This window comes from Prorops nasuta, unplaced genomic scaffold (genome assembly GCF_024137725.1).
Source record: "Prorops nasuta isolate Cenicafe-Biocafe unplaced genomic scaffold, Cenicafe_Pnas_1.2 PNAS00010, whole genome shotgun sequence".
Taxonomy (NCBI): Eukaryota; Metazoa; Arthropoda; class Insecta; order Hymenoptera; family Bethylidae; genus Prorops; species Prorops nasuta.
Genome location: NW_027116807.1, coordinates 2805900 through 2819225, shown reverse-complemented (window position 1 = coordinate 2819225; position 13326 = coordinate 2805900). Strand labels below are relative to the sequence as shown.

Genomic DNA, 13326 nt, shown 5'->3' with positions numbered 1-13326 from the left:
ATGTGAAACTGTATAATATAATCAATTATATTTTAATAGTATTAATAAAACTTTATTCAATTGTTGATATACATTGTTATGTATATAATATTTATGTATAGTATTTATATTTATTATTTACACGAATCACTTCTCTTACACAATAATTAATTATATAATAAAATTCTAATAAACTATGAAGTTAATCAAATAACAATTTGATAGGTCTTGATTTAAGAAGATTAACGACCTTTGACAAAATGTTGATAAATTACAAATAATATGTCGCAGTTTTGATGACATACAGTTGTATCAAAGGTTAATTAGATAGTTATAATTTAAATTTTGCTAATATTTTAAAGTTGTGTATGCAGAACACTTGTCTGATTCTAAAAAAACTTGATATTAATGGTAATGGCACCCAGTGCACTGCTGATAATTTTATAATTCACAAGGAAATATATAAAATTAGAATTGATCCATATCATATATATTGAAGCATAATTCCAGTTTCAAAACTAGAATAGAAATGTATCAATTCTCTCTTCACAAGGCAAAGTCCTAGATATTTAGTTAGTGTGCTTCTTGATAAATTGCACTGTATTGTATCACATAATAGTTTGCTTGCTTCCATAAGTATAAATTACAGTATCGATTGGTGGGATACTTATTGTTTGTTAGTAATTGTAGCTAAATCAAATCATTCCTTCAATCTTTACTGTAAAACAAAGCAGCTTTCTTTTATTTCTTTCCCATAATGCTTCATCGATAAAACCAATAAGAAACCTCTAAATTTTTAATTACAAAAAGCTTCTGCAAAGCAAAGAATTGTATTGCCAAATCAGATTACACAATCCTATTTCTTCGCTAAAGTTTTCGAAGGATCTAACAGTGTCAGTCTCAATATTTGCACAAAACTATGTCTATACTTTATTGCATAAATAATGCCAATGATAAAACTATTTCAATTTCAAAGCATAAACTAATTTATGCTCGGAATGTACGTTTCAGGATATCAAATAATTTTACAATATTACCAAGGAAACTACATTGTCAATTAACTTTGAAAAATCTGTTCATAAATACATTTTTGTTCGTTCGGACTTCGCGATTAGGATCGTGTATATAAACCGATCCATGGTGTAAATGCATCGATTTCGTTTTGATGAAATTTGAATAATTAATTTTAGCAAATGATGGAATCGAAGGCAGCAGGACGTGAGGTTTCATAAATAATATATTAAAAATCGTTATCCCAGCCGGATATATCGTCTGGAGGAGGTGGATCAGAATCTGGTGGGTACTCATCAAAATTCGCAGTGTCTGTGGCACTTTGGACTCTTGGCATTATTGGCGGCTCGAGTGTTCGTGATCTTAGACCTTCCCAATTGAAACCATCGAACCACCTAGTGAGAAAAGAAACACGCATATCAAATACAGCTCCTTATTAACAAAGCAAATTCCACTTGTTCTCGGCTTTCACCACTACTCACTTGTGTTTTTGTATCTCGCTAATGCCTCCTTTCTGATAGCCAAGACGCTCCGCAGGATTATCCCTGAAAAAATCATGCATTTACCATATTAAAAAATGTACACAGTTCCAAAATCCAAGAACAAGATGCAGATATTTCTCAGTTATAATGCTTAAGACTTACCGGCACAATTTCTTTATTAAGGCAGTTGCATTGCGCGTAATCGATCTTGGAAATTCTATCGCATCGATTCCTTTAAGAATAATATTGTAGGTTTTCATGGGATCCGATCCAGTAAACGGAGGAGTACCAGTGAGTAATTCATACATAAGAACTCCGAGGGACCAATAATCTGCACTAATATCGTGCCCTCTGTTTAAAATTACTTCTGGGGCCACGTATTCGGGTGTACCACAGAAAGTCCAAGTTTTCCTTCCATGCTCCAATCGTTTGGCGAAACCAAAGTCGACAAGTTTAACGTATCTATGAAGAAGAATAAAAATATGTTGAAATTAACCCTCAATCAAAGTTATTTTCTTATTAAACAATGCCTTTTTATGGTATATGATATGGGAGATTGATTCGTGTGCACATTGGCTAACTTCAATTATATGATACTCTATAGTAAGAATGAGCCCAGACTAGGGTAATAGTGCACGAATGGTCTTAGTACGCGCACCAATGCTCTAGTCTGGATTTATTCTAAGAGCAAACGTGCACACGAAACAATTGCTTACAGTGTACCAACCCTTGGTTATCCAATAACAAGTTTTCCGGTTTGAGATCCCTGTAGATGATATTTCTAGAATGGAGATAATCGAAGGCTTCGACGACACACGCTGTGTAAAATCTAGTAGTACCATCATCAAAGTGTCCTTTGTCCCTCAACACAGTCCATAGCTCTCCTCCTAAGCAGGCTTCCATCAACATATAAAGATATTTCCTATCCTTGAATGTCTTGAAAAGTTTAACAACGAAATCGCAGTCAGCTTCGCCCATAATTCTTTTCTCGGACATAATGTGTTGCTGTTGTCTAGTCTCCACAATTTGGGCCTTCTTCATTTGTTTGAGAGCAAAGGATCTACTATGGTCCCCTGCTATTTGAACTAACTCCACTCTACCAAAGCCACCGACACCTAAAGTTGCCAAATGTCTAAGGTCCTGCAGTCGTAGATCTCTAAACTCCTCGTTGAGCCTGAATTTGAAAAAATAAAAATAATTTAATTTTTCTTTCCCTCAACTAATGTTATATGTGTAAGAAAAACTACATTCTACAATAAAAATCACACAATACAATGAAATTGATCTAAAAAAATAGATATAAAAATTGTTCCTATTATTATAATTTAGTTATTACAATTAGTAAAATTTGAAGAACCATTCCAGGGCACTTACTGTTATCGCGTGATTTACTCTTCCATCCTATCGGTAAGCATGAAAAATGACGGAAATAATCACTTAGACTACATTAGTGCATTTATATAGTGGTCACGTTCGTTCAATTGTACTCTTAGTGATGAAAATTAGACTTGAGCCCAAAGTTGAGGAAACTCGATGTTCGATAAGAATTTAAAAAACTGCAAGACTAACCTTCTCCTCTCGACGAGTTCATCCTTGTATCTAGTTCGAATTTCATCGAGAGATGAAATTAATTGATTAAATGTCTCTCTGTCTATCACTAAGCAGCTAACACCTTCTGGATCATCAGCAATGATGTTTGCCGTTCTCAAATCATCTCTGAAGAAAAAATGATACACATTAGTCTCGCAAATAATTTTGGTAGCGTTTAGTATAGAAGCAACAACTATGGAGCTACTACTTCTGTCGAATTCTACCCTTTATTCACTTTGTCAATTTATTAAAAAGAGCTCTCTTACCCTTGCAATGCTTTTTCACCGAAGAAATCACCTTTGCCTAATGTTCTAATATATTTCTCCTCTACCGTATCTGGCTGTTTGATGGTAACTCGAACTTGACCCCTACTAATGATGAAGAACGTGTCACCTCTTGCACCTTGCCGGATTATATAATCTCCATTCGTATAGAATGTCTGAAATAATTATTAAATGGAATTAACCAAAAGATTGATATGTTATCTTATAAACTTCCTTTTACCTCTTCCAAGACATCAGATATCTTGATCAACGTTTCCTCTGGTAAGTTTTTAAAGATTGGAACGCTGAAACAGAACGTCATAAATCAATGAAATTGATAGTTCATGTTGCATTGATTTGTAAGGGAAGCTTATATGTGGTTGCAAATAAATACGGGAGGCTTCATAATATAGTAGTATGCCTTCTCACCGACATTTGCAGTATGTACAGCATGCGGTTGTGTGTATATATATATATATATGCGTATTTCGCGAAATGTACAGGCGTAACCACTTTGCTTTTGACTGAACACTGTTAGAGTAGACATGATTGTAGTGAACAGGTCCTAAGCATCATTCACTATTACCGATTGTATAATTTAGAATAAATCTGGGTGCTTATCGTTGGTATATCACAATTCCTTATCAATTTGTCGCAAAAATTTATTTGTACATTATGTCAAATGAGACATGAGAGCGCTAAAGCACTTGTGGCATCGGTTCCACTTTAGATTTCTTTCATTTCGCAAGCGCATTTATATTTAGTGACTAGTTTCTTTGTACCGATGGCTATCCTCGGGAGATTTGATTGCGGAAGTGATGTCATCACTGCAGAAACTCTTTACACTGATTGTCCTTGAGATACGTGCTAATTTTGATAATTTAAAACTGATGGGTGATTATACTCGAGAAAATCTTTCTAATATCATCTTATGCTACGTATGAAAGAATATGTTTTCAAGCGATGATGTAAAGTTTCATTTCCTATTTATGAAATTACCTTTTTAAGAAATCGGTATACTCGGCTTGTCTCGAGAGGCCAGTCCTCATCATAATCGTTTGGAAACATTGTCGATCTATCGCCCACAATTGACAATCCGTAGCAGCTGTTATCGTTGCTGTTCTCTTGCAATTGTAAAGTATCGCCAATTCGCCAAGTACTTTCCCAGGAGCCAGTGTACTGAGGTATTTTCCATCCCTCGATACTTCCACTTTTCCCTCTAAAACAAAATAATTCAGTAATTAGTTAATTGAATAATGATTGTCATTTAATGTAATTTTTACTTTTCGTAGATATCAAATAAACCAGTACAATTAAAAACAGACTTAAAAATAACTAAATTTTAAGAGATCTATAATTTATACAACATCGCAATAACTGCAAAAGGTTCTTTCACCTTGTGTTCGTCGTGTAAAAGAATAGTGATTCCTTTACTTCTTCCTCTAATTTCTTGACTATAATGTGATTGGTGTATTAAAAAAATTAATTTTCAGTGAATAATGCGCTTTAGAATTTAAGCATTTGCTCATAATTGCATTAGGCAGAGTAGGCAATGCTTAAATATTTCTTCTTTGCGAACAAGTAAATTTATAATCTACAAGTGGAGAGGGTGTATCGCAATCTAACAGAGCATCTCGTATACACAATAGGCCTATTCACCAACATATCCGGTAATACAATTACGCTAATATTTCGCTTGTGATACTTGTATTACAACCGATTACATTAACACAAACCTCAATAAATAATGAACAGATACGTTTAATTAGTTTCAATATTTAATAATATAACAAATCATCTATATAAAAGGAGAATCCAACGATTTGATCAGAGTTTCAGAGACCTTGTTGAATTTACTAAAAAGTAAAGATATTGAGTATCTCTGAAGTATTTTTTTTATCTACTAAGGACATCATTTTGCTGTTCAGCAATGAAGATTTTTCACTTACAAACGTTCAGAAATTGCTTAGTGGAAGTAGCTTAGAAAGCGCAGGGAGAGCGCCAAGAGAAAATCGAGATATCGATCGCTATCCGTCAACGGTTAACTCGTGTTTCTCGCTATAAATTGTAATTGGGAGAAGAAACGATACTTCTTCGCTCAATTTCAACTTGACTCTTCTCTGGATACCACTTTCCATTCCTTTTTTACGCCACTATAAATCAAAGTCCAAACTTTCCTTATGCTGATTTCCAAAATCCAAATATCGCTATTTTAATTGCTTCATTACAACTTTGCTCATAAGAGAAAATTCTAACGAGCTTGGTACAAGTATTAAGCAGATTGATTCTTTTTCACATTTGGAAATTGACAAGATTAATCGTCTGACAGTGAAATAAGGGCGAGGGAAGTATAGCAGCGTCTTGAAATATTTCATTCATTGCTATTTATAGTGCTGTCGTTATGTTATACGTGGGTCGTATATACATAGCAAATACATAGAGCGTAATATGTACGTGGGCCTCCGCACGTCTCCGGTCGTTAGACCTTGTTTGTTATTAATTTGCAGTTTATTAAATCGTCGCTTGTTCCAGTGTATATTGGTATGCTGACTCGGTCATCGTTCATTTTCTTTACATTTTCTTGTCTTACAACAATACGTTTTACGACGTGCAATAACTAAGCAGCTTTATCGTAACTTTAAACACAAACACAAAACCTGACGTTTCATTTAAGCGTTTTGCCAAAGTAACGATGGTGCCCCGTAAATTTACCAAGAAATATTGACAATAATTACGGTTATTCACCTTTTAACATATACAGCAAGATTTATCTTCAGAAGAACATAAGGGAGAACCTTAATCAATATTACAGAATTTTTAAACAGCCCCTCTCATTGTCCACATAATTTCGAAACCTTACTATATACGAAGGGCATTATTTTCTGAAAACAAAAATAAATGCAGAAGCAGTACTCTTTGTAAAAGAAATCGTAAAGTTAATTGACCCGCTTAATTTACCATATTGAGATGCATCGAACCTCAAGCTTTGTTTTATATATAACTTTCCACGATGCTTTCATTTCCCGTAGGTGTGTACCAGGTTGCCAATTATCATAATTAAAACTTTTCCATGCAATTCTGTGGCTTCGTACAAGTTTCGTTTATAGTACTATTATAGAATCAGAGGATTCTCGAGAAAGAATCTTGCACGGTTTCCATGAGTTGCCTAAGCAACAATGATATCTGGAACAAAGAGATCGGTGTATCAAGATCGTTGCAGAGTTTCGATCAAAATTACGCAAGCTTCCTCTTAACTCTGTCATGGTTTCGTTTCTTGATTTGCGAACGTATAGCCAAGGGGAATAAGGAGAAGTGGAGGAGGAAAAGTAGGATAAAATGAAGAGGAGGAGGAGAAGGGAGAGGCCAAGATGGGGGTGGAGGAAAGGAAAGGGAAAGAATAGCCTCAACCTTATTGTCCATGCTGCTTTCACTTCCTCGAATATATCGTCTTCAAGCCAGTCACAAAGACCTCGAACCGGTTTCAAAATCCCAAAGCGAATCTCATCATTCGATCGGCAGTTAAACATCAAACGTCGTCCATGCGAATATGAAAGGTTCATGACCTCGAGTGTTACCTGTACTGGAACATCACGCGATATCAACAAAAGCAAATCTTTAATAATTTCAAACTCAATTTGAAGTTCTTTGTGATATATTTCAAACCTGAAAATCATCGAGTATTTTGCAGCGAGATAAAATAGGTGAGCGTTCAAATTTGCAATTCTCCGAAAGATCTACCAGTCTCATCCGTCTGGTAACAAGATCGCAGAGAGCTCCAGTAAAGATGTGCCAAGTTATCTGCCTCTTCTGCTTATCCGTTATCTCGTGTTTCGTAATTTTTATGACGCGATTGCACACACCCGCTAGCCAGATTGCAGTTTATACTTTTGCTCCACTTTACTTCGTCTCGCTTCAAATGCCAGTGGTTCTCAGTCCTATTTTAGATACTCTGAATCGTAAACGTTGGCAAAAGCCGACAGACTTGAATAGTGCAACGCCCTCGCTGGCCACTGGGAATGTGAAAACTCCTGCACGTTTCGTCGAATCTCAAGTTGAAACAAAGGAATGCTATTTACCATACTTGAAGAAAATTTATTGCTTGACGCAAAATTTCAGTAGGTAGTATGAAAATTTGTAAAAAGTTGTTGGAGGTGTTTCCCGTCATTTTCCTTAAAAAAGATGGCATCTACAATAATGATGGGTATAATGTGAAAGGATATCATTGTTGGTTATGTTAAGTACTTACGTCTTATGCTACAGTATTAATCCTATTACACTTTCATAATCGATCGGCCAGATAATTCAGTCATCTGGTTTTGCACTTTAAAATCGAGTATCAACCAGATGTAACACTGTGTGGAATTCTACACGCTACGTAAAATCTAACTAACCTCTCTTTTTTCATTGTTGCGCATCACGCTTGGCCTCCTGCCCAATGTTAGCATCTCCGCTTGAATGTAGAAACGCATGTTCTTATTTTAGAGAGGAAGGGAGGGCAGGTAAGTTTTCACTTAACCAAAAATATTCCATGCGGAAATCCAATGGTCAAGCTCGAGAATCAAAATGCAAACTGTTAGCCAAGTTTCGTGCCAGGTGAAAAGCAGACTCAAAGGCTGAAGATATATTCGCTAAACACATTACAAGTAAGATAAGTTATGGTAAAGTAAGCAAAAAATATAAAGAATTAACGGTTTCTTTACGTGATATTGAAAGTATCGAAGGAACAATCCTGTGAATATAATAGAATGGATGTAGGTTGAATACAGTTAGACTTTCAGACTAATGTAGGTAAATTCACAATTGTGTGGAATTATTCCTCAGGTACATGTTACTATTTCGTAGACAGTAAAATATTACGTATTATTCTGAAATTATACGAAGATTTCCATTTCTAAGAATCAATACAAGCTCTTCTATAATGCATAATAAAACGTATTTGGAACGTTGGTTGAAATCTCGAAGGTGACGAAATAGGGCGTTCGTTAAGAATGAAAGTAACAGAAAGACAAAGACTTATTACTTCTAGCATAGACAAGCCCTGACGCCTAGACGCCCCCCCTATCGTTCTTCCACCTCCCTCAAAGCTTTATAGGCTTGCTTACTAGTGAAAAGAAAAAACAACTGGCGTAATGCAAAAACACAGGTTTCAGCTTTGGTATTGAGTAATCTCCAGAAGGTTTCCGTAGAATTATACATTGATTCCGATATAAAGAAGGGTTTTAACTATTATCCATTTCAGATACGTAATTCCGATAAACGAGAATAAATAAGTTCCTGTGTAATATTCAGTGCATTTAAATTCTCTTTCCAGATCTCAGCCTATGATTATAATCGACTGTGTAATTCATTTAGATCACAAAGAACTCTAAATTGAAGTTAAGTATATGATCAAAGCTGATTACGTCACGTATTAAGAGGTGAAAGATCTGAATTGAAGCTTTTAGCTATATATCCACTATTGTACAAACAGAATACCTTGCTAGATACGTATATAATATATAACCTTAAATTTATAAAGGTCTTAGAGAAAATCGAAGGTCTGCTTGTTATATACCTGAGTCTTTTCATTCGTGTTAAAGATCCAACGTCTGTCTCTTCTTACGTGCTTTTTCAGAAAATAAAGAGGGTCACCCGTTATGCCTGTGACCTGCTGTTTCTTTGATAGGTTTGCAGTACGGATAGTCTCACGAAGAAACGTACCGGGACTGCGAGCTTGAACGTGCCCCGGTCACTGTATACATATAAGTACGTGTGAATCTCCTAGAAATGTTTATGCACTCCTCGATGTACATACTAGAGGCTTCTTGGAAATCCTTCATAACAGATTTCTATATGGCTTAATTGCAACCTCGACCAATGAAACATACACTGAAACACGAATATAATATAAATTTCGTTATTTGGAGACTCCCGTTAGTTTATTCTTCTTTCCAAGATTACAGAAAAAGTATAACAACAGCTTAATTACGTAACAATAGTGACCAATAAAGGAAGCTATACCAATTTTTATTTCTCTTGATGAAATATACTTCACTAAATTTAGATATTTAATCCATTTATTGTCTTAGCTGCATCACTGTGATATGTTATTCTTTTCCGAATGTGATGCTCTTCCAAAGGCTATGAATTGTGTATATACGGTAGAATTTTAGAATTATTATTATTATATATCCTTGGTATGGATTTCATCCTGTTAGGTGATCTTCCATTATAGAATTTTAGAATGGGTGGTATAGAAATTAAGGGTGTAACGCCACCTGTGTTATTGTAGTAGCGATGTGGGTAAGCATGAAGATGAATGAAGCTTTTGATCGCTGGTCGATAGGGAGATCGATTCGCGCGTGCGCATAAAAAGACGCGCCAAAATGCGCGTCTTCCTCCCCCCACCCTCCTCCGAAAGCTCCAGAGCGCGCGAGCATTATCTCATTCCCCCCTTGGATCCAACAGAGGTAAGATCGTGTGTAGTAATTCGAAGTGCGAAGTTTGAAATTCGTAAAGTAATTTCCAATCAGTCATAATAGATCTTGAAAGTGTTAAATGTGCTAAGTAAATGTTAAAAAGTAACGTAGTAGTGAGTGCTGTATTCAGAAGCTGTTGAGTAGCGGTAATTAGAGGGGATTCCATTTGAAAGAGGATTGACCTGGCCATACGAAATGCAGCCGGTATCTATTCCAAAAAGAGGCAATAGGCAGCTAGCGTCACTAAAATTGGGCAAATCTACTCTCTACATTAGCAGGTAACGCCGAATACCCACTGCAAAGAGGGTTTGGCTTTTCTTATAGAAGCTTTTTTTCTCCCACCCTCTCCCGCCTCGCAATGGCGGCCATATTGCTTTTTTGGCGTCCTTTTTATTAAAGCAAGTTTTACGCGTATTACGCTCAAATATAGTGCACAATAAATTTTTACGATTGTAATATAGCTTTATATATCCAGTTTTTATACTGTGTAGTAGTTTTCGCATTTTTCGCGGTTAAAAATTTACAAATTATCCCTATCACTTTTTTAATGCCTGAGTTATAACTTAAAGCTCTTTTCATTCTTCTCTGTTAATGTACAAATGAAAATTGCAGTACTATTAATTAATCAAATTTATTATATTTAATTTACGAAATAATATCCCCTGATTTGCTTACTTTTTACTTTTATTTTTTTTTCTTGTTATATCATTAATTAATATTATCCAATATTTAAAAAAATGTAGAATCTGTTAACCGGCATTTATGTCCAATAACTATAGTTTTTTATATACTTATCATAATGAAAACAAAAACCAAAACTTAATAAAGAACTTTTTATTGTCATATTGCTATATATGCATGTCATTACAACGTATAAAACATGAATTTCGTGTTACAACTATACATAAAAGAAAAATCAATCTCAAAAATAACCATTTTGGTTGATCATTCATGTATCAACGAGATATATTTATCTTTACAGCATTTATGAAGGATAAATAGGAGAAGTAAGGTAAGATGAAATTATCTCAATAGCATCATTATTAACGATAAAGCAAAGCCGGAAGCATTAATTACTACAGAGGTTTATGATAATGAATCTATGCAATAAATTTACAGTTATAAATCCTCGCAAAATCCGTTATTGTAAATACTTGGTAAATAGGAAGATTATAAGAGAGTGAACTAGAGGAACAGGAGGGGGAAAAGGGTGGCTTAAAAATGAATTTTGAGGCCATTCGCCTAAGATAAATCCAAGAAAGTAGGGTATACCGTTGTTAAACGTGAAATCTGATGGTCCTGGCTAGGTTGTACGCATGCGAGTATATATATATACTTCATATAAGCGAGTATAGTGCACTTGAACACGTGCAGGATACAAGCTGAACGGTCTAGCATGACAACATAACAGGACAACGAGTTTACGCCTGGACTACATACGAATACGATTATCCCGCCTCGATCCTTCTCACTCGTTCGTTTTATACCGATCAACTAACCGTAAATTTTCTTCAAACGCCACATAAATCTTGAAAACTATAATATAAAGGTTTTTTCTCTTTTTTTTTCTACCGTTTCTTCAAGGTGCGTTTCCACTTGCCAGTGCACGCGTCTACACTAGTATCGAAGCACTCAACGAGGTTCGGCGCAAGTTTGGACACGCGCTCAACGTTCGTCCGTGCAGAACATTGGCGCGTAACATCGGACGCGTTCCACTTGAGGACCAAAACACTCGTAACATGATATTTAGAGCGTTTTCCACGTAATGCTCAAAGTTCTCGTAATATAATAGTTACGAGTGATACGTATTATATGGGCTTGTATCGAGAAGCACACAGCGATTGGAACGTTTTCGCATGATATTTGCATGGCGTGACGCCTGAAAACTGACAAGACAATTTATTCCCGCGAGCACTTTGATCGAGAAAAATATTTACTAAAATCCATTAAATATTTATTTATTCTCTTACAAAGAATTGTTCAGTAGAATTCAAGAAAAACATTGTTGCTTCAATTATGATTTCTTACAACGAGAAATGTATAATCGAACGGACAAACTTTTTTTTAATTCTACTGAATAATTCTTTGCAATAGAATAAACAAATATTTAATGGATTTCAAGAAATGCTTTTCTCGGTGTACGAGAAGATGTTGTCTTGTTGAACGTTGCAAGTGTAAACGCACCTTGAGATGGAAGCTATGAAACAGACTCCAGAATGGAAGAAGTTTCAAAGAAGAGAGAGAGAGAGAGAGAGAGAGACTATCCCTCGACATTTTTCCACGATAAGGAGTGTTACCGTCAGCGAGAAATTATTACGATCGTAAAAACTCTCATTGTTAGCCTTGATTCGAGTGCAACATCTGAGCGAAAGGCGAGACTCGTTATTCGCTGGCGCACTTTCCGGTACCGATTGAAGCGCCTGGCACGCTGACTTTTCAAATCACCTACGTTCGATGTCTATAACAATTGATTTTATTCCAGACTGAAATTCTTGCCAGTGCAAAGGATCGCTATAAATCGTTGCTGAAAAAATTAAACATTCTTAAGAAAGGTCTTGGGACCTGACAGTCGCGTGAACTTTCGTTTAATCCAGCGTCATTTCAATGAACAGAAAGACAGTCCAATGCTACTCTAGATTTTTTTCTACTTTTCAATTGTATTTCTTCAAAAAGTCGCCTTAAAAGTCATCGATCCTAGCGATAAATCAGTTTTTTTTTATTAGCCCACCTTGATGTATATTTTGTTGGTAACGAGACAGAAAATAATTAGCAATTAGTACCAGCTATAAGAATGAAGAATTGTTGCGAAAGGTCTTGAGAGCTGACAGTCACGTGAACTTTTAGCCGAGCGTCATTTCAACGAACTGAGAGACAATCGAACGTTACTTTCGTTTCTGTTGCTAATTTGCAATTGGATTTCGTCAATAGACCACCTTAAAAGTCATCATCCCAATTGTGGATCAATTTTGTCTCTTTTTTTTTTTCTTATTTTATTTGCCCAGCTCAGCGTTGAGCAAGTGTAACTGCAATTACTATTACGACAACTTTTAATTACTGCAATTTAAAACACAGAAAAAACGAAACTATAAATACACATATAAAAGTCATCGATCGCAACAACGGATCAGTTTTTTTCATTATAGTCCAGCTCTATTTCGATTTACATTCTGTTGGTAACGAGACAGAAAATATTCAGTGTAATTAGCAATTAGCTAGCAGCTTTGTTTTTGTAGTCGAAGAAAATGTGAAAGGCTTGTTTGTGACGTAAATGGAAAGAGTATTTGTCGAATAAATCATCAATGGCACAGTATCCGATACGTAGAAATATATAATGAAAAATACATGCAGAACTGTAGGAATCGTCTGAAATATTATTTTTGAATATATTTGTATATACAATCAGATATAATTATATCGTGAAAAAATAAATTATACTCAATAATATAGAAAAAATATTGAAATAAATTTTTTGGTATTAATTCTCGTATATTATAAGATGTATTTTCACAAGTTTTTTTTATATTTCAAAATATGTATTTCTTT

The 13326-nt window shown here is 35.1% G+C and overlaps 2 protein-coding genes across 5 annotated transcripts in view; both read right to left on the bottom strand.

The window, feature by feature from the left end:
- Positions 1-51: 51 nt before the first annotated feature.
- for (cGMP-dependent protein kinase for) overlaps positions 52-13326 on the bottom strand; it is a 42483-nt gene continuing 29208 nt past the window's right edge. For 2 of the 3 annotated variants that reach the window (XM_066733322.1, XM_066733323.1), the window contains 8 exons: positions 4325-4544; positions 3567-3630; positions 3329-3501; positions 3042-3188; positions 2200-2646; positions 1635-1934; positions 1473-1535; positions 52-1385 (listed from right to left, as the gene is read on the bottom strand). In XM_066733322.1, the coding sequence (XP_066589419.1) occupies positions 1220-1385; positions 1473-1535; positions 1635-1934; positions 2200-2646; positions 3042-3188; positions 3329-3501; positions 3567-3630; positions 4325-4544 (1580 nt within the window). In that variant the 3' untranslated portion in view covers positions 52-1219. The remainder of the gene's footprint in view (positions 1386-1472; positions 1536-1634; positions 1935-2199; positions 2647-3041; positions 3189-3328; positions 3502-3566; positions 3631-4324; positions 4545-13326) is intronic. The other variant, XM_066733321.1, reaches the window with a different exon arrangement.
- Positions 6077-8360, bottom strand: LOC136777199 (uncharacterized). 2 transcript variants are annotated; one of them, XM_066733326.1, is made up of 6 exons: positions 7717-8360; positions 7402-7511; positions 6989-7335; positions 6734-6900; positions 6284-6508; positions 6077-6207 (listed from the first exon to the last, which is right to left on the bottom strand). In XM_066733326.1, the coding sequence occupies exons 1-3, from the start codon at positions 7792-7794 to the stop codon at positions 7266-7268; spliced, it is 258 nt and encodes an 85-aa protein (XP_066589423.1). In that variant the 5' UTR covers positions 7795-8360; the 3' UTR covers positions 6077-6207; positions 6284-6508; positions 6734-6900; positions 6989-7265. The 2 variants fall into 2 exon arrangements, with proteins under 2 accessions (XP_066589423.1, XP_066589422.1); XM_066733325.1 differs by having other exon boundaries at positions 6989-8360.